Source organism: Sorex araneus, chromosome 5 (assembly GCF_027595985.1).
Source record: "Sorex araneus isolate mSorAra2 chromosome 5, mSorAra2.pri, whole genome shotgun sequence".
NCBI lineage: Eukaryota > Metazoa > Chordata > Mammalia > Eulipotyphla > Soricidae > Sorex > Sorex araneus.
The window spans coordinates 137436021-137457157 of NC_073306.1; the positions used below are offsets into that span (position 1 = coordinate 137436021).

Here is a 21137-nt window from a genome sequence, read left to right on the forward strand (position 1 = left end):
CTCCACCAGGAGGCAGAAAACAGCATTACTTGGGGGCTGGAGCGATAGCACAGTGGGGAGGGCGTTTGCCTTACACGCGGCTGACCCGGATTCAATTCCCAGCATCCCATATGGTCCCCTGAGCACTGCCAGGGGTGATTCCTGAGTGCAGAGCCAGGAGTGACCCCTGTGCATCGCCAGGTGTGACCCAAAAAGAAAAAAAAAAGAAGAGAGAGCGAGAGATAATATTAGTACTCTGTGTTCCAGACAAGAAAACCAAGGCCCAGAGAGGGTCACTAGTTGGCTCAAGGTCACACAGCTAAGAGGATTTCTGCTCAAGCTAAGCAGAGGCGGGCCTGACACGCCAGGCCTCAAAATGTCCCTTGGGCCCCTCAGCCCCAAGCAGCTGCTGCTCTTGGGATGTGGCCCTTCCACGAGGGCCCTTGAGGGACAGGGCAGGGGGGAGGGGACCAGGGGCAGCCAGCCTGCGGGGCGCCCCCAGCCCGTCCCGGCCTACGGCCCCTGGGCAGCACAGTGAGCCGGCTTCTCTCTCCTCTCCCCTGCCGCCCCGCAGACGCTGCTGGCCAGGGCCCTGTACGACAACCAGGCCGAGGGCCCCGAGGAGCTGGCCTTCTGCAGAGGGGACGTCCTGGTGGTCGTGGCGCAGGACGTGGCCGGGGGCGAGGGCTGGTGGCAGTGCCTCCTGCACGGGAGGTCGGGCCTGGCCCCCGCCAACCGCCTGCAGGTCCTCCCAGGCAGGCCGGCCCCGACGATGGGACCCTCGGGGTGGGCCCGGCCCCCGCCCCCGGACGGCCGCGCCGAGCACGGCTACCAGACGCCCGCTGCAGGGCCCGTGTACGAGCCCATGAAGGGCTGGGTGGAGGGGCCACCCTCGGCCCAAGTGTACGTGCTTCCCGGCCCCCCTGCGCCAGGGAGCACTCCCGGAGGAGCTCAGGGGAGCACCTGGAACGGCGGGGAGCGGCCCCGGGTCGGCGCCAGAATCGTGTGTGAGAAGATGGGGCGGCTGCCACAGCAGGTGAGCTGGTCTTTGGGGGTGGGGGAAGGGAAGGGGGGTGTGGGGCGACGGAGCACGGGGCCACACTCTCCCTGGCACCCCTGCACTCTCCCTGCTCCCCCGGGGGCCGTGATCTCAGCAGCCTACTGGGGCTCTGGGCCGATGGCTGGACTCAACTTGGCTCTCTGACCTCTCGTGGGCACGTCCAGGGCCCGGCGGTCAGCACCCCCACAGAGGCGGCAGCCGCAGCCCCACAGAGGGGGTTCGGGACCCCCCCCCACCTGGGGACACTGAGGTGGAGCCGACAGGAACTTTCCTCCCTTTGTTTCTGCCCAAGTTCTGTCTGCGGCTGCCCTGCTACGTGGTGACCCCCCCCGCCCCCCAGCCTCCCCCCTGCTTCACGCGTGCCCGGCCCGTGCCCAGCCCTGGGAAGGCCCCCGAGGCTGAGTCAGCCTGATTTTCTCTCCGTGGCCGTACTGGGGGCTGAACTCGGCCTCACCAGCCCCCCCCCACCGGCCTCACTCTGCTCCGAGCGCCCACCACCCCGCACCCCACATTCACATTCTCTCTGGGAGCAGAAGCTTGGAGCCTCCCCTGGCGGTGCTCAGGGACCCCGACATGCTGGGAGCCGGAGTTGGCGAGGGCGGGAGGGCAGCTGGCCCGCTGACTGCCTGCACCCCGCATTCCCGATTCTCTGGTGCTGATTTTGTTTGTTTGGGGGGGACTGCCCCCAACTGTGCTCAGGGCTTCCTCGTGGTTCTGTGCTCAGGAATCTCTCCTGGTGGTGCTCAAGGGACCAAATAGGATGCCGGGGTGGAACCCAGGCCAGCTCCCTACCCACTGTGCTATCTCTCCGGCCCCCACACCCACGCTTGGCTGAAGTGGGATTTCCAGATCCCAGAGGTGACAGTTGGGTCCCGGAGTCCGGATGGAGAAACAGAACAAAGAGGGCCGGACTTCCCCGGCCACTTCCCCTTGGCGGCCACTAGCTCGAGTCCGGTTTCACTTTTCATCCCAACTTCCCGAATAAACGATGCTAATCTGATGCCCAACCGAACAGCGGCACCCACAGAGCACCTGCACGGGGCAGGTTTGGTTTCTGTTCCAACCCAGAGAGGCGGCTGTTTCCTGATGGGACCGTTCGTGATCCCACAGATCCAGCGAGCTTTTCCTGCTGGTCCCTAAACCTCCAGAACCAGCGCCCCGCCCCCGCCCCAGCTCTTCCTGAGCTGACGGTCATCCCCAGCCCACGTTTTCCAAGAACCAAGGGGGCATTTTTATGGGTGCCTCCTTGCATCTGAAACCGCACACACGGAAAGTCCCTTTGCACGGGGCCACAGGCAGGCCTGGATCCACACTCCAAGAGGTGTTGCTCTAGGAGATCTGGGGTGTCCAGGAAGGAAGGAAGGAAGGAAGGAAGGGAGAGAGGGAGGGAAGGAAGGAGGGAGGGAGGAAGGGAGGGTGGGAGGAAGGAAGGAAGGAAGGAAGGAAGGAAGGAAGGAAGGAAGGAAGGAAGGAAGGAAGGAAGGAAGGAAGGAAGGAAGGAAGGAAGGAGGGAAAGAAGGAGGGAAGGAAGGAGGGAAGGAAGGAGGGAGGGAGGGAAGGAAGGAAGGAAGGAAGGAAGGAAGGAAGGAAGGAAGGAGGGAAAGAAGGAGGGAAGGAAGGAGGGAAGGAAGGAGGGAGGGAGGGAAGGAAGGAAGGAAGGAAGGAAGGAAGGAAGGAAGGAAGGAAGGAAGGAAGGAAGGAAGGAAGGAAGGAGGAAAGGAAGGAAGGAGGGAAGGAGGGAAGGAGGGAAGGAGGGAAGGAGGGAAGGAAGGCAGCAGGAAGCTGAGGGCCCTGGACTCCCTGTCTGGAGGGGGAGGGCTCAGAGGGTGGCCTTGAGCCATCTGGGGTCTGCGGGCTCCCAAGGCTCCCAGCACGCCCCTGGTCCTGCCTTCTTGTTTGCTTGTGGGCCACACCCAGGGCGCTCAGGGCTTACTCCTGGCTCTGTGCTCAGGGATCACTCCTGGCAGGGTTCAGGGGTGCTGGGGGTGGAACCTGGGTTGGCTGCGTACAAGGCGAGCGCTGCCCACTGCACTATCTCTCTGGCCCCTGCTCCTATCTTTCCAGGCCGGGGGGTTTCCTGGGCCTGAATGGAGCTGGAGGCGCCCCCCACCTGCCCCGGCTGTTCTAGAAACTCAAACCTGGTCCCCTGCTCTGCTGGCCGGCCTGGCCTGTGGGCCCTAGGAAGGAAGGGGAGGCCGCCTCCCCTGCCCCAGACCGTGCTCATCACCCCAGGGCCCCGTAGACCCCCTGCTGGCCCTGTCCTTCGTGGCGACCCCCCCCCACTGGGGTTCACAGGCCCAGTACAAGTGAAGCCGCCCGGATGCGGCTGACGCAGTTGTGGGGGGCCCGGGGGTGCCGTCCAGGGCGCGGTTCTCCCCAGCCACGAGGCAGAGGGTGCTGGGGACACCGCAGGGAGGAGCGACCTTGGCTGTGACGTGGGTCGTGACCTTCCTCATCCGTCCCCTCTCTACAAGGTCCTCGTCACTGTCCCCAGGCCCGCCAGGGCCTCGCTGCCGACGCTGCCTCCCCGGGTGTCCGCGGTGCCTGCCCGGGGCTGGGGGCCACGGTGAGACACGGCCCGGGGCCTCTGTGTGTGCCGCGGGGGCCGCCTGCCCCGGCCACCCCACCACGCTCCGGGCTCTCGCTGGCAGCTCTACCCAGACACGGCTTCACGCCTCGGCCTGCTCCCCGCCTGCGGCCGGCCCTGCTCGGGGCACAGTGCAACCTGCTGAGTCTGAATAGTTTTCAACTAGCTGCTTTCGGGGTAGGGGTCTCCCAAGACTCGACCCGATGGTCTGAGGCCTCCCAGGCCTGACCCCGCGTTCTGGGCGTGTGGCGTCAGGCCCTGGGATTGAGGCCTATGCCTGCCCCCCCACCCCCCACCCCGAGCTCCCTGCACCCCCCCGGGGATACTTTATTTGTAATAAATATTTTTTGTTTGATTGCTTTTTGGTTTGGGGGCTACACCCAGCCATGCTCAGGGATTACTCCTGGCGGGGTAATCCTGGTGAGCAAGTATCCTGCCCGCGGTGCTATCGCTCCAGCCCCGGAATAGATATTTTTATCCATGCATGTCTATATATTATATATGTAATATCTATATACACATGGACTGGAGCGATAGCACAGCAGGTAGGGCGTTTGCCTTGCACGCGGCCGACCCAGGTTTGATTCTTCCATCCCTCTCGCAGAGCCCGGCAAGCTACCGAGAGTATCTCGCCCACACGGCAGAGCCTGGCAAGCTCCCTGTGGTGTATTCGATATGCCAAAAACAGTAACAATAAGTTTCACAATGGAGACGTTACTGGTGCCCGCTCGAGCAAATCGATGAACAACGGGACGATAGTGCTACAGACAGTGCCATATACACACATATAGCCACATAGTTATATGTACACACGTGTGTGCTCCTCAGAAACACGGGCTGAAGAGATAATACAGCCGGTAGGAAGCTCGCCCTGCTCATGCCCAATCCCTAGCACCCCAGATGGTCCCCTCAAATCACCAGGAGCAATTCCCGAGCACAGAGCCAGGAGTAACCCCTGAGCATTGCCGAGTGTGGCCTAAAAAAGTAAAAAGAAAAAAGAAATCGGGCTGACGATACGACAGTGCAGGGATGTAGGCGCTTGCTCTGCGCATGGCTGACCCCAGGCCCATCCCTTTCACTACACGTGGTCCCCAAGACCCACCAGGAGTGATCCCTGAGCACAGAGCCAGGAAGATCCCAGAGAACCTCCCATCCTGGCCCCACCACCCCCAAACCTAAAATAAAATAATACCCTACGGGCTATACATCACAGTTGAAACATTATCACGGATTTTACTGTTTAGGCCCCAGCTGGCTGTGCTCAGGGCTGACTCCTGAGCACAGAGCCAGAAATATCCCCTGAGGAACCTCCAGGTATGGCCCAACAGCTCGAGCACACGTGCACGCGCACACACACACACACACACACACACACACACACACACACAGAGGGAAGCAGGTGCGGGGGTGGGGTGGGCCTGTGGCCGTGACTTGCCGGCATCGGGAGGAAAGTCCAAGTGTCCCCCTGGTCCTCCCCCAGGAGCCAGCAGGGCAGTGGCTCTACGACGTCCTTCCGCAGACCCCGAAGTCAGCACTGGGCGCCCACCACGCAAACGTGAGTACGAGCAGGGGCCCCGCCCCTCGGCACCCCGGGCGGGCACTCCCTCTGCTTACCTGGAGCAGGAACGGGGTTGCCCTGTCTCGCCCCCACCGTGGGGGATGCCGGGCTGCTGGGACCTTCTCGAAGCACGGGGCCGAGAGCAGCCCTGCCGAGGGCCGAGCACAGGCTGGCGCTGAGCATATGGGGCAGAAATGCGGCCTGAGCCCTGGGGAGGGAAGGCGGGCAGGCCGGGTTCCGTGGGCACAGGACCTGACACGGGGCAGCGGGTCTGTGGGGCAGAGACAAATGGCCACACGGGGCCAGAGTGTCGGGAGGGAGGAACATGGGCCAGAGAGGGCTGGAGGGAGGACCAGGAAGGGCCCAACACCCGGGCCGGAAGGAGCAGGGTGTGAGGGCACCCTGAGGAAGTGCTCAGGCCTCGTAAGTGATGGGAGTGGGAGAAAGGCAGTGCAGGGCGGGGGGGGGGTGAGACTCAGCGGCAAGTGCCCCCCCCCTGCCTATTTGATCTCTGATGTGGCAAAGGAAAAAAGGAAATAGGGCCAGAGAGATGATGCCTTGCACGCAGCTGACCCCGTCTGATACTCGGCATCCCGTATAGTCCCCCGAGCACCACCAGAGCACAGAGTCAGGAGTCAGCCCTGAGCCCCTCCAAGTATGGGCCAAAATCCAAAACCAAAAACCAAAATAAAATAAAATAAAAGTTAAAATTGGCATGGCAGAGAAAAAAGAGATTCCGTTTGGGCTGGTGAGGTAGCACAGTGGTTAAGGCACTTACCTGGCCTGCCGCTAACCCTTGTTCAATCTCTGGCATCAGAGATGGTCCCTGCATGTTGTTGTCCCACCACTGCCAGGAGTCAGCCCTGAGCACAGAGCCAGGAGGGAACCCTGAGTTCAGAGCCGGGAGTGACCCCTGAGCACAGAGCCGGGAATCAGCCCTGAGCACAGAGCCAGGAGTCAGCCCTGAGCACAGAGCCAGGAGTCAGCCCTGAGCACAGAGCCAGGCGTAGCCCTGAGCACAGAGCTGGGAGTGATTCCTGAGCACAGAGCCAGAAGTCAGCCCTGAGCACAGAGTCAGGAGTGAGCCCTGAGCACAGAGCCGGGAGGGAACCCTGAGCACAGAGTCCGGCATCAGCCCCGAGCACAGAGCCGGGAGTAGCCCTAAGCACAGAGTCGGGAGTGAGCCCCGAGCACAGAGCCGGGAGTCAGCCCTGATCACAGAGCTGGGAATGATCCCTGAGCACAGAGCCAGGAGTGAGCCCCGAGCACAGAGCCAAGAGTCTGCCCTGAGCACAGAGCCGGGAGTGAGCCCCGAGCACAGAGCCGGGAGTCAGCCCTGAGCCCCACCAGTGTGGCCCCACACTCCACCCCACAGAAGCAGGCGGGTGGGCTCAGACTGGGATGCACTGGGGTCACTGGGGAGTCAGGGGTGACTCTGGAGCAAGGGCTGGGCCCGCCGTGCCCGGTGGCCTCACGCCTCCCCTGTGCCTGCTACACCGGGTGACCCTGAGTCTCTTGGCAGGGGCAGGCCGACCCCCCGACACCGATGACCCTCCTGCGGCCGGGCAGCTACAGCACGCTGCCGACCCCCCCGAAGCCCGAGTGGGTCTACGACATTCCGGGGCCTCCCCAGCCGGCCGGCGCCCGAAACCGCCCCCTCACCGCCCTGGTGGGGGCAGCAGGCCCCCCCCCCGGCCCCCCGACACACGTCCGGCTTCCTCGGTCCCCTGAGCACCAAGGCCACGTCCCCGAGCCCCCACCTGCCCGAGAACGTGCCCCCGGCGGGGCAGTGCGTGGGGGGGCAGGGGCCCCGCTACCGAGTGCCGCCCAGCTTCCAGGGCCCCCGCCAGGAGGCGCAGAACACCCGGCCCAACGTCTACGACCTGCCCAGAGGCCGGGAGGGGGTCCCACCTCCAGGGAGAGCGCCCAGGAAGACCCCGGGGGCGGCGGCGTCGGAGAAGTGCCCCGAGCTCCATCCCGCCTGGCCGGGCCCCGAGCTGGACCGGGCCTCGGTGTCCAGCCCGGGCAGCAGAGCCAGCGTCTCCTCCTCCTGCTCCTCCGTGTCCACCGATTCCTCGTCTGGCTCCTGCTGCGAGGACGTGGCCCGGGAGCCGCCCGGGGACCTGAGCACGGCCAGGGAGGTGGTGACGGGCCTCCAGCAGCAGGTGGCCGGCTCGGTGGCCGGCCTCATGCTCTTCGTCAGCCGGACGTGGAGGGTCCGAGACCACCTGGAAGCCAACATCACGGCCATCCGCCGCGCGGCCGAGGGCGTGGAGGAGGCCTTGGGAGAGTTCCTGGAGTTCGCCCAGGGGGTCCGCTGGGCTGCCGCCCGCCACCTCGCCGACGGCGTCCTGCAGGCCAGGATCAGGGACCAGCTCCAGACCATCTCTGACGCCCACCGGGTCCTGCGGGAGAGCAAGGGCGCCCTGGAGAGCTCCGACTGGTCCCCGGACGTGCTGGCCACGGACAAGCTCCAGAACCAGCCTGACGACCTGGAGCGGTTCGTCACGGCAGCGCGGATGGTTCCGGAAGACATCAAGAGGTTCGCGTCCATGGTCATCGCCAACGGGAGGCTCCTCTTCGGGGAGCACGGCGAGCGGGAGGAGCCGGAGCCCCCAGCCCCCAGCGCAGAGCCGGGGCTGGAGAATCGAGTCCTGCTCCTCCCCAGGGGGATGGAATCCCCCCCGAGGCACGCTCCTTCCTCTGAGCAGGGAACAGCGGTGCCCTGCCCCGGACTCCCGAAAGGAAAGGGGCCCGGCACCCGCCACCAGGTGAGTTCCCGGCTCCGAGCCGCGTGGCAGACGGGGCCTTCCGAGTGCCGGGGCTGGGAGAGCATTCAGAGGGCTGGAGCACTGTTCTATGAGCACAGGGGGCCCCTGTGTCATCCCAGGTGTGGCCCCAAACCCAACAGAACACAAACGGCCCGCACACTCTGGGTAACTGCAGACTTCCCTTAGCCAGAAGACCAAGTCGCTACAAGGAAAAATCTAGGCGGGGAGGTCTTTTTTTTTTTTTCTTTTTGGGTCATACCCAGTGATGATCAAGAGTCATTCCTGGCTCTGCACTCAGGAATTACTCCTGGCGGTGCTCGGGGGACTGTATGGGATGCTGGGAATCGAACCAAGGTCGGCTGCCAGCAAGGTAAACACCCTCCCCACTGTGCTATCGCTCCAGCCCCGCCTGGGGGTCTTTTTAAGAAGTAAGATTCGAACCACTGTCACTGTAGCACTGTCATCCCATTGTCCATCGGTTTGCTCGAGCGGGCACCAGTAACATCTCCGTTGTGAGACTTGTTACTGTGTTTTGGCATACCAAATACGCCAAGAGTAGCTTGCCAGGCTCTGCCTTGCAGGCGGGATACTCTCGGTAGCGTGCCGGGCTCTCAGAGAGGGACGGAGGATTCGAACCCTCTCGGAGAGCCCGGCAAGCTACCGAGAGTATCCCAATAACCAATAATCAACTGCCAAGGCTGAGAGGCCTCCTGGGAACTCGGGGGCTGGGCTCCAGCTGACACACACGCTGGAAAGAATTTTTTTTTTTTTTTTTTTGCTTTTTGGGTCACACCCGACAATGCACAGGGGTCACTCCTGGCTCATGCACTCAGGAATCACCCCTGGCGGTGCTCAGGGGACCATGTGGGATGCTGGGAATCGAACCCGGGTCGGCCACGTGCAAGGCAAATGCCCTACCCGCTGTGCTATCGCTCCAGCCCCGATGCTGGAAAGAATTTTGAACGTGTTTCAAGCCTGTTCTTGGAACCCGAGCTGCACACCTCAAGGTTCCCTGGCAGAGTTATGAGTTTGGCCACGCCTGTGCCTCGGGTACCCAGCAGAGGAAGTGGGGACGCTTGGAAATGCCGGGGGGGGGGGGGGACTTAGCTGCCCTGCTCTGCCCGCTGCCACACCTGGGCACTGCCAGGAGCAGCCCGAGAAACCTAAACCACTGTCCGGCGGGGCCAGCCACCTCCCGGGCGGTAACCGAGGACTTTGCCCCATTAGAAGCTGTCGAGCCTGGAGGGGGAGGAAAAGCCACCCTCGAAGCCGCGGCTGGAGGGGGACAGTGAGTCGGACACGCAGGTGAGTGCCGGACCCTGGGGACACACAGAGAGCACCAGGGACTGTCCTCAGGAGGCCGCCCCCCTCCGCACCTCACCCCATGACCTCACTGAGCCCAAATCACCTCCCAAGGGCCCCCCCACCCGTCCCCCAGACTGTGGGGACACGGCCCCTCGGGAACTCGTTCATGGTGAGGGAAGAAAGTGCTTTGGAAGCAAACGGATTTGCCAGCGTAGCTGCTCGCGCCAGACCCGGGACCCCAGGGGAGCTGCTTGCCACCCCCGTAACCTCACAAAGGGGGGTTCGAATGAGTGCGTAGGCCTGGAGGAGACAGGGACTCTGTGGCCCCCAAAATAAGATTAAAATATAAGTAAAGGGAAGGAAAAGTAAAATCTGCTCGCTCTCTCTCTCTTTCTCTCTCTCTCTCTATTTCTCTCTCTCTCTCTCTCTCTCTCTCTCTCTCTCTCTCTCTCTCTCTCTCTCTCTCTCTCTCTCTCTCTACCTCGCTGGTTTTTTCCTTGTCCTTTTTTTGTTTTTGCTTTTGTTTTTTTTTGCTTTTTTGGGTCAAACCCAGCGTTGCTCAGGGGGTTACTCCTGGCTCTGCACTGAGGAATTACTCCTGGCGGTGTGCTTGGAGGACCATATGGGATGCCGGGGATTGAACTTGGGTCGATGTACTATCGCTCCAGCCCTGTTTTTTGCCTTGGGAGCCACACCCAGCAGTGCTCAGAGTTTACTCCTGACTTTGTGCTCAGGGATCATTCCTGAGTCCATGCAGTGCCAGGCATGGAACAGGGGTCTCTCCAACCCCAAAAGTCAAATACTTTTTTCTAGGAAAATAGTTGGACTGGTGCGATAGCACAGCGGGTAGGGCATTTGCCTTGCACGAGACCGACCTGGGTTCGATTCCTCCATCTGTCTCAGAGAACCCGGCAAGCTACTGAGAGTATGCCGCCCGCACAGCAGAGCCTGGCAAGCTCCCCGTAGCATATTCGATATGCCAAAAACAGTAACAACAAGTCTCCCAATGGAGACGTTACTGGTGCCTGCTCGAGCAAATCGATGAGCAACAGGACGACAGTGCTACAGGAAAATAGATAAGCCAGCATGTTTGTGTAGGTTCTGGGAAGGTGGGTGGGGGTCCAATACGCTTCTGACACTGGAATTAGAAATGGTCAAACAAAACCATTTCGGGGGAAGCCCCTGGAAGCCCCCACTGGTGATGCCCGGTCCCCCAGGCAATCGGTCCAACGTCTGGGTCTGGGCTGGGCGCCCCTCCTGCCCTGACACATCAGCGTGCTGGGACCCTCCAGGGGTGGGACCCTCCAGGGCTGCTCCTGGCGATGCTGGGGGAACACGTGGTGCCAGGGATTGAACACGAGTCGGCACGTGCCAGGCCCGCACCCAAAGTGTCGTGCTAGCAGCTCCCACCCCTAAACAATCATTTTTACAATCTGCAGAGTTAATTTCTAAATCTTGCCATCACGTGTTCTTGCCTTTTTTTTGGGGGGGGGTCACATCCGGCAATGCTCAAGGGTCACTCCTGGCTCTGCACTCAGGAATTACTTTTGGCCATGCTGAGGGGATGATGTGGGATGCTGGGGATGGAACCCGAGTTGGGTACGTGTAAGGCAAACGCCCTACCTGATGTATTATCGCTCCGGCCCCTGTTCTTTTTGTTTGTTTGTTTGTTTGTTTTTTGGGTCACACCCGGCGATGCTCAGGGGTTACTCCTGGCTCTGCACTAAGGAATTACTGCTGACGGTGCTCGGGGGACCCAGTGGGATGCTGGGAATCGAACCAGGGTTGGCCACATGCAAGGCGAATGCCCTACCCACTGTGCTATTTCTCTGGCCCCTCCGGCCCCTGTTCTTGCCTCTGACAAGGACGACGGTCGTCAGTTCCATCCTTGCCGGCTTCTTGGCTGTCGGGTGACGCAGGCTGACCGGCTCCGTCCATAGCTGAGATTTGGTACCTCCGGCTTGTGTCTGCACAGCTCAGAAACACTCGCGCGGGGGCTGGAGTGATAGCATAGCGGGTAGGGCGTTTGCCTTGCACACGGCTGACCCAGGTTCGATTCCCAGCATCCCATGTGGTCCCCTGAGCACTGCCAGAGGTGATTCCTGAGTGCAGAACCAGGAGTAACCCCTGTGCATCGCCGGGTGTGACCCAAAAAGCAAAAAAAAAAAAAAAGAAACACTCGCGCTCATTCATTTGGAAACGGCAGCCAGGGCCTTGACACACCGAGCTGCCCCTTTTTCGTACCGGAAGTCTGGCATGTGCCGGCGCGGGGAGACGGCCCGCGGGCCGAGCACTGGCTTTGCTCGAGGGAGCCCGGGGTTCAATCCCCGGCACCGCCCGTGAGGACACACAAGCGTGGCTGGGTGTGGCCCAAAAAACAACCAAGCAAACCAGTTGAGATTCTTAACAAGCGATATAAAATGAATGATTATATTCTGCTTTGGGGACAGGCCTGGGGGATCAGGGTGGAATAATTCGAAATGTGGTGGTGGGAAGGTGTCATGGTGGGGGGATCAGTGTTGGCACAGGGAACATAATCAGTCATTGTGAACAACTAATTTTAAAAATATAGAACAGGGGCCAGAGTGATAGCACCGCGGGTAGGGGATTTGCCTTGCACGCAGCTAACCCGGGTTCAACTTCCAGAATCCTATATGTGCCCCCCCCCCCCGCCTTACAGTCTTAGTTCTCCCTCTTGGAGAACCTGGCAAGCTACTAAGAGCTTCCTGCCCGCACGGGAGAGCCTGGCAAGCTCCCTGTGGCATATTCATATGCCAAATACAGTAACAATGATGGGTCTCATTCCCCTGACCCTGAAAGAGCCTCCAATGCGGCACCATTGGGAAGGACGAGTAAAGAGAGGCTGCTAAAATCTCAGAGCTGGGGCTGGAGCAATAGCACAGTGGGGAGGGCGTTTGCCTTGCACGCAGCTGACCCGGGTTCGATTCCCAGCATCCCATATGGTCCCCCGAGCACCGCCAGGAGTAATTCCTGAGTGCATGAGCCAGGAGTAACCCCTGTGCATCAGTGGGTGTGACCCAAAAAAAAAGAACAAACGAAGACCTCTGACCCAGCCCAGGGGACCCCCCAGCCCAGCCCCCAGTGGCACGCATCTCTCCCAGTATGTTTTCTCTCCCCTCTCTCCCTAGCACCCTGGCGCCGTCCTCCCCGGGCCCCCGAGGCCGCAGGAAGCCCGGAAGAGGGTCCAGCTCTCGGAGCACTGCCGCCTCTACTTCGGGGCCCTGCTCAAGGCCAGCGGCGTGCTGGGCGGCAGCCTGCAGTCCGGCCAGCCACCCGAGGTGTTCATCACACAGAGCAAGCTGGTCATCAGGGTGGGCCAGAAGCTGGTGGACACGCTCTGCCGGGAGACGCAGGACCGGGACACGCGCAACGAGATCCTGGGGGCCAGCAGCCAGCTGTGCGGGCAGCTCCGGGACGTGGCGCTGGCCACCAAGCGCGCCGTGCTGCAGCACCCCTGCCCGGCCGCCCGTGCCCATCTCCTGGCCGAGCTCCGGCTGCTGGAGCAGAAGGCGCAGCAGTTCCGGGCCAACCTGGAGTGAGGCCCCGCCCCGGGCCTCCCAGAGGGGCTCGGGCAGAGCGGTGCCCGTCCCCAGGGCCCTCGGGACACGGATGTCCCCCAGGGATGGGGGTCAGCAAAGCCAGAGCATCGAGAGGCTCCACGCAGGAAGGGACGTCCCAGAACCCCACATCTAAGCTGGGCCGGGCGCCTCTCCCAAGCCCTCCCTTCCGTGTCTATTTATTGGGGACGTGCCACACCTCCTAGCCTAGGTGCCCGGCGGGTCACAGAGCAGCCAACAGAGGTGGCATCCTGGTGGGCAGAGAGGCGGCACATGGCGGTGACCAGCTCCTGCCAGGTGCCAAGTGCCAGAGAGGAGACCAGCAAGAGAGTCCTCGGCCTGTGGCTAATGACCGCGGCCTACGGCTAGTGACCGTGGCTCATGAACTCGACAGCTGACTCTGAGTCCTGCACCAAAGCCGGGTCTCTTTCTGCTGTTTTAACCCAGTCAGAGGTGCAGCGTCACGTGTTCTGTTGGGTTCACCATTAACTTATTTTGTCCATTCTAAATAATTCTGTCCTGATAAATACAGTCTGCACAAGCTAAAAAGATTTAGGCTTCTTTGGTTTTGGTTTTGGTTGGGGCTACACCAGGAGGTGCTCAGGGAATACTTCCTGTGCTGGGGGTCCAGGCAGATGCTCCCGGTGGTGGTCAGGGGACTGGACTCGAGTCAGCCACTTGCAAGCCAAGCATCTTAACCCCCGTCCCGTCAGAAAACAAAAAGGCTTAGACTTCCAAGTGACTCTAAGCTATTGCCCTTTATCACAAAAAATTTCACCGGTACCAGAAATATCCTTCGGAGCAATCTTTCCCTGGGAAGAGCCTTTGATCCGGGTCACCAGGTTCAAAGCCAGAAGCCCCGATGTTTTCTCCTGAGACCCAGACTCCTTTGCAGAGGAGAGCTTCAGTGCTCGTGCAGGAGCACCACTGCATGGGCAGGAAGGACGCTGTGGGTGCCCGCTGCTTGTCACAGGCCTGCAAGCAGCCCAGAGATCCCCCAGGTCAAAGCGCCTCTTCCTTTGCTGGCCGGATGGTGGGGCTCCTGTTGCCATGGTTACCCCATCCTCACTTCAAACAAAGGCTCTGCCTCAGCCGCTAAAGACTCCTCAGCTTTGAAGCAGCATCTCCAGGCTACGAGTCACCTGAGCTGGGGGCCTGCTTCAGCAGGTAGAGCCTTTGCCTTGCACACAGCTGACCCAGGTTCCGTCCCCAGCATCTCATGTGGTTCCCTGAGCACCCCCAGGTGTGGCTTGAAACCCAAAAATAAAAATGAAGAAAGTCACCTGTAGGATAACATAGCCTCAGGTAGTTTAGGTTTATTGGGTTACTTCCGTCACAGTGCTCCCATTCCTCTGTGTTTATTTGTAGCGCTTTTTTTTTTTTTGCTTTTTGGGTCACACCCGGCGATGCACAGGAATTACTCCTGGTGGTGCTTGCAGGACCATATGGGATGCTGGGAATCGAACCCAGGTTGGCCACGTGCAAGGCCAATGCCCTCCCCGCTGTGCTATTGCTCCAGCCCCCTCCACTGATTATTCAATAGAGTAACAACTGCTGAAAACATCTTAAGTTGATTAAAATCACCTTCTTGGGGCCTGAGCACAGCAAGGAGAGCACTTGCCTTGCATGTGGCCCGTCTGGCTCAATCCCGGCGTCCCATGGAGAAGCCACTAGCCTTGCATGCACCTGACCCAGGGGTGGTCCCCAATATCCCACAGGGTCTCCTGAGCACCACCAGGAGAGATTCCTGAGTGCAGAGCCAGGAGTAAGCCCTGAGCACCACTGGGTGTGGCTCAAAAACAAACATACAAATAAGTGAGTCAAATCCCCTTCTTTTAGCAAGTTTTTGCTCAGTTTTTTTTTTCTTTTTTGGGTCACACCTGGCCATGCACAGGGGTTAGTCCTGGCTCTGCACTCAGGAATTACTCCTGGTGGTGCTCATGGAACCCTATGGGATGCTGGGATTTGAACCTGGGTCGGCCGCGTACAAGGCAAACGCCCTACCCGCTGTGCTATCGCTCCAGCCCCCTCAGTTATTTTTTCTTTATTAGTGAATCACCGTGAGTTACAGTTACAGACTTACAAACTTTCATGCTTGCGTTTTAGTCATACAACGATCGAGTACCTGTTCCTCCTCCAGTGCCCATTTTCCACCACCCATAGTCCCAGCATCCCTCCCACCACCCCCACCCCATCCCCTCCACTCCACCCCGCCTCTGTGGCAGGGCATTCCCTTTTGCTCTCTCTCTTCTTTGGGGTGTTGTGGTTTGCAGCAGAGGTACTGAGTGGCCATCGTGTTCGGTCGACAGTCTACCTTCAGCCCGCCTCTCCCATCCCGAGCGGGCCCTCTTGGCTCAGTATTTTTGCTTGGAGTCCAGAGTTCTGTGACGTTTTCTCTGCGGGAGGGGAGAGGAAATGGTGGGCAGAGCGGCTGCCGGGTGCCAGGCAGTCAAGACCATCTGGTTTCCTCGCGAGCCTTCAGGTGGCAAGAAGAGGCCCCAGTGTGAAGAGCAGGGGGGAACCGTATTTCTGGTTGCCTGTAAATGATTCATTCATGATCAAACATTCCCCCCCAATCATGCGTCCTCCCAGCCGTGTGCACCAGGTGTGCCACAGCTGCCCGCGTGCACGGGCCACACGGTCACATCCTTTCCCTCCCACTCATCCCCCAACAAGCGTCTGCTGAGCGTTTGCCCAATCTCAGTTCCTCGTGAGAGGACCGTGCCTGGGTCCACCCCACTGCACCTCGCAGCTTCCCTGACCCAGGGCCAAAGGGAACCCCTGGGAATGCAGGGCCAGGGGAAGGTGACCAAGACCGTCTTCTTGAGTGCAGAATGTGAGGGCTCCCCCAAAGTTGGTGATCCAGAGCAATTCGAACGGTCGGGGAGGTAGCCCAGTGGTTAAGGCTCTCGCCCTGCATGCAGCTGGCCTTCGTTCGCCCACACCTTGAAGAATCCCCAAAACGGAGCTCAGAGCCAAGAGCAGACCCTGCTTGCTGCTGGCTGGGGCCCTCAAAGTAAAAACGATTCTCAGGGGCCAGAGAGCTAGTGCAGTGGGCAGGGTGCTTGCCTTGCATACAGCCAGTCCGGGGTCCGTCCCCAGCCCTTCCTGTGCCTTCCCGAAGTCTCTCCAGAGTGAGCCTGTGCACAGAGCCAGGAGGAAGCCCTGAGCACCGCCGGGTGTAGTCCCCAAACCAAAAGCAACAAAACAAACGGAACAGTTCTAGTTTGATGCCTTATCTTCCTTGTTTATCTATTTATGTGTCTGTTTTGCTTTTGGGGTTACCACACACGCTGTGCTCAAGGGTTACTCCTGGCTCTGCGCTCAGGGGTTACTCCTGTCTCTGTGCTCAGGATTACTCCAGGCTCTGTACTCAGGGTTACTCCTGACTCTGCACTCAGGGTTACTCCTGTTGGTGCATAGGGACCATATGGGATGCTGAGGACTGTACCTGGGTCAGCCGTGTGCACCGAACCGCTCTTCCGAATGAACCAGGTCTCAGAGTTTTTGCTTAGAACCTGAAGCTGGGGCTGATAAGTCACAGTGAGATTGATCTCTGCAGGAGACGGGAGAGGCTGTTTGCGATGAGTCTCTCCAGGGGGCCTGCTGGCCCAGCCTGAGGGAACGAGTGCCTGCCTTCACCCAGCTGCGGAAGTGCCCTGGAGCCCTCGAGAAAGTCAGCACAGCCCCGTGCAGGCAGGAGAGGTGACGGGGCCAGACTGCGGAGGCCCTGGCGGTTCCAGGTGGCCTGAAAGGTGTCCCTAAAGCTGCGAAGTCAGGGGCCGGAGCCATAGGACAGCGGGAAGGGCGTTTACCTTGCACGTGGCGGACCCAAGTTCGATCTCCGGCGTCCCATAGGGTCTCCTGAGCACCACAAAGGGAGATTCCTGAGTGCAGAAGCAGGAGGAGCCCCTGAGCATCACAGGTGTGCACCCCCCAAAAAAAAACCCAAGGGGGCTGGAACAATAGCACAGCGGGAAAAGAGTTTGCCTTGTGTGCGGCCAACCCAAGTTACATTCCCAGCATCCCATATGGTCCCCCGAGCACTGCTAGGAGCTAGGAGTAATTCCCGAGTACAGAGCCAGGAGTAACCCCTGAGCATTACTGGATGTGACCCAAAAAGGACCCAAAAAAATCTGCAAAGTAAAAGTGCTTTTGGGGGCTGGAGCGATTGCACAGTGGGTAGGACGTTTGCCTTGCACACGGCCAACCCGGGTTCGATTCCCAGCATCCCATGTGGTCCCCAAGCACCGCCATGAGTAACTTCTGAGTGCATGAGCCAGGAGTAACCCCTGAGCATCGCTGGGTGTGACCCAAAAAGCAAAAAAAAAAAAAAAAGTGCTTTAAAAAAAAAAACAGGGCTGGGTAGACAGTACAGTCGCTGCATACTAGGCGGGCAGCCGGTCTGGCTCCCATCCCTGGCACCACTGGACGGTCTGGGTCACCCCCACACCACAGGGTCTGAGTAGGTCCCTACTCAGGGCCTCGCGTTGAACCACCCTCCCAGCTGACTGAGAATTGCTGGGAGGGCCCCTGAGGCCGTCTGAGGGCCCCACAGGAGCTGGCAAAAAGAAAAGGTCACGGCTTACCCCCGGCTCTGAACTCAGGGGTCACTCCAGGTGACTCTCGGAGGACCGTAAGGGAGGCCGGGGACCAAACCCCAGCTGCGTGAAAGGCAAGTGTCTCTTCCACGGTACTCTCCCTTCAGCTCCTGCGGACATTCTTGTTTGTTTGTGGGTTTTTTTGGCTTTTTGGGTCACACCCAGCGATGCTCAGAGGCTACTCCTGGCTCTGCACTCAGGAATTACTCCAGGAATTACTCCCGGTGGTGCTCGGGGGACCCTATGGGATGCTGGGAATCGAACCCGAGTCAGTCGGCCGCATGCAAGGCAAACGCCCTCCCCGCTGTGCTACCGTTCCAGCCCCTCCTGGTGACATCCTTTTAACATTGTGACATTCCTCAGGAGATCCTAGAGGCCTGGGTGCTGCTTAGTGGGGTAGAGCTTGGCCGGGCTCGTGCAAGGACCCCGGTCTGATGCCAGGGAGGAAGAAACCCAAACCATTCGGGCTGGCGAGCTGGCACGGAAGGCTGGCGCGTGTGCTCTGCATGTGCTGGCGCTGGGCCCCTGAGCACCAGCAGGAGTGACACCGGGGGCGGGGGGTGTGGCACCCCTCACGCCCACGTCCTCGCCCACAGCTGCTTCCCACTCTCTCTCCGGATGAGGAGGGACTCACCGGGCAGCTCTTTCCAGGCGGAACTTTCCACTGCGGCACCGGAGAGCGCTGGGTGGAGCACGCCGGGTGTCAGACCCACCCGCTCGGAGGGTTTGGGGGTGCCTGGAACGGGGAGCAGAGCATGCCAGAGACCTCTGCTGTGACCCCAGGGCTGTGGAGGAAATGCAGCCACACGCTCGCCAACAAAGTGACCCGCGTCCCAGGGAGGGCTCTCTGCACAGTGCTCATCAGCTCCTCAGCATGAGCCCAAAGGGGAAGCATCCAGGGTTTCCCCGACAGGCCCCGAGCAAGGACCCAGGGCAGAGGCGCAGGGCTGGGGAGGGACGGGTCCGGGGGGCTTCCTTCCCCAGAGGCAGAGTGGAGCGGGGCTCAGCAGGGGTGCGGTGGCAGGGGCCAGCTGCTATTCCTGCGTCATAATTCACACCCAAGTCCACATGTGTCTCAGCTGCCCACGGGGCACCCGGGGAACAGCGCCCTGGAAACGGAAATGGAGGAGGAAGAGAAAGCCCGTCCACCCACGTAGGGGCCCGTCCACCCCATGGTGGCCCATCCACCCACATGGTGGCTTGGGGGCGCGGGTTGAGGAACAGGGAGTTTTCCAGCTGGGGGGCTCTTAGCTCGCACCCGCCCAGGCCTGGGGTTGGTGGTGTGGAACGCAGAGGACTTTGCAGCCCTCGAGACGGGAGGACGGCAGGGGACAGGCGTCCCCCAGACATGGCCAAGAGCCTCAGCGTCGACCTTTGGCCTTCCTTTCTAGGGGCAGCTGGACTTTCCAAGAAAGAGCACTGACTGGGGAGCTTGTCTGTAGATTCTTGGGGTTTTGCTCTCCAGTGTTCGAGCTTCTTCCAGTCCGGGGTAGGTGGGGAGAAAGTGAACCAACCTTGGACCCTGGCCCCAGCCCTTTCGCCCAGAAACTCCTGGAGATGGGGTTCTCACAGAAGTCCTCCCTCTAGGGCCGGCCCCACCCCGGACGCCCCCTGCACCCATGAGTAAGTGTCCGCTTCCTCTGGGTTAGCTTGAGGAAGTGAGTGTGGACTGTGCCAGGCTCAGAGGCCACAAGGTCACGGCCCTCACCGAGTTGACGCCTCCCGTTGGCACGGGCACACATTGCATGCCAGCTCACCGAAGCGTCGGCGTTGGAGCCTGCTCACCCACCTCCCTCTCAGAGCCCTTCAGCTTCCATCACTCCCACTTCCGAGTGATCGTTTTGGTTTGGTTCAGTTTGGTTTGCGAAGGCCCAAACCTGGTGGCGTTCAGGGGACCCTCATCTGGTACTGGGAATTGGCCGGGGGTGAGCTGTATGCAGGGCGAGCGCCTGCGCCCCCATTCTATCTCTGGGGCCCCACCATCAGTGCACATTTGATGATGACACTAACTTGGTAATTGAAAAAAAAAATAAAAGTCTCCAGAGACTGCAAGACAAGTACACACAGGCACACAGGTCCAAGTGGCAGAATTTCTTTTTTCTGGAGGGGGGAGGTGCACATCTGGGATGCTCAGGGGTTACTCCCGGCTCTGCGCTCAGGACCCACACCTGGTGGGGCTCTAGGGACCATCTGTGGGGCCAGGGTCTACCCCAGGTCAGCCACACGCAAGGCCAGCGCCCTCCCCGCTGTCCTGTTGCTCTGGCCATGCGAGATTCCTTAAGTCTCCAGCAGAGCAGGGCTGAGAGCCTCTGAGGCCAGAGTGTGTGGACGGTCAACAACATTGCTGTCCTCGGGCCCAGATCCAGAGTACAGGGGCTGAAGGAGTTCGTCTTTCTGCTTTATTTTATGTATTTATTTTTTGCCTTTTGAGTCACACCCGGCGATCTTCAGGGGTTACTCCTGGCTCTGCACTCAGGAATTCCTCCTGGCGGTGCTCGGGGGACTGTATGGAATGCTGGGAATTGAACCCGGGTCGGCACGTGCAAGGCAAATGCCCTCCCCACTGTGCTATGGCTCCAGCCCCCGTTCATCTTCCTGGCGGCAGCCTCCAGCCAACACACTCTCCCGCACCATGAGGAACAGCACACCAAGCAAGGGGAAAAGACTCATCATCTGGATTCGTCCCATTGCTGATGCCCTTTCTGTACGGGGGTGGGGGGAACACAGCCCTGAGGAAGTGACCGCCATCACCTCCTCCCTCACCCCTGCTGTTGGCTCACACTTAGTTCTGGGGCTGGCCACAGCTCACCCCCAGGCTGTTGTGTTCACACACTTGGCGGGTGTTTGGGGTCTCCCTCTTCCCTTGTGGGGTCACACACATCCCACTTGTGGTTCACATCGTGCAGTGTCGCTGTGACCCTCTCACTCTGCTGCTCCCTGGGGCTGAGACACCCTGGGGTGATGCTCACCCCTCAAATGCCGCCGTTCACGGGGAGAGGAACAATGCCTTGGCTTGGCGGGGGACCCGCGACTCAGGGCTCAGCTCTGCAGGGATCCCTGGCGGTGCTGGGGACCAAATCTGGGTTGGTGGCACACAAGGGCAGCGCCTGATCTCCTGCCCCCTCTCTCCGTGCAAGGCAGCACCTTGCCTCCTGCCCCCTCTCTCCCTCCCTCTCTCTCCCTGCCCCACGCAAGGCAGGGCCTTACCTCCTGCTCTTCTCTCTGTCTCTGTCTCTCTTTCTGTCTCTCTCTGTCTCTCTCTGTCTCTGTCTCTCTTTCTGTCTCTGTCTCTCTCTATCTGCCTCTCTGTCTCTCTCTGTCTCTCTCTGTCTCTGTCTCTGTCTCTCCTCTCTCTCCGTCTCTCTCTCTGTCTCTGTCTCTCTCCCGCAACCCCCCCAACCCCGCAAGGCAGCGCCCTCCCTCTCCTGCCCTCTCTCCACCACTCTCCACCCCTCCGCCCGCTGGCTGGGGCGTTAACACATTCCAGTTGCTCAGTGCCCCGCAGACCCACCCGGGGCGCCCCCACCCAGCGGGCAAGGCGGGCGGGCACCCTAAGGCCCTGCGCAGCCGTTTATTTTCCAGATTCTCGCTCTTTACTGTTCTCGCGCGTCCCTCTGAAACGCTGAACCATGCAGAGTCCTTTCCGTGCAGGGAGCGGCCCCTGACCACGGGCAGCCCTTTCCCTGCCCTGCCGGGCG

The 21137-nt window shown here is 60.5% G+C and overlaps 1 protein-coding gene across 1 annotated transcript; it reads left to right on the top strand.

Moving 5' to 3' along the window:
* Positions 1–355: 355 nt before the first annotated feature.
* CASS4 (Cas scaffold protein family member 4) lies at positions 356–13027 on the top strand. The gene is made up of 7 exons (XM_055139956.1): positions 356–401; positions 519–1015; positions 5074–5181; positions 6707–6853; positions 6975–7955; positions 9183–9260; positions 12410–13027. The coding sequence occupies exons 1-7, from the start codon at positions 356–358 to the stop codon at positions 12818–12820; spliced, it is 2268 nt and encodes a 755-aa protein (XP_054995931.1). The 3' UTR covers positions 12821–13027.
* Positions 13028–21137: the final 8110 nt, after the last annotated feature.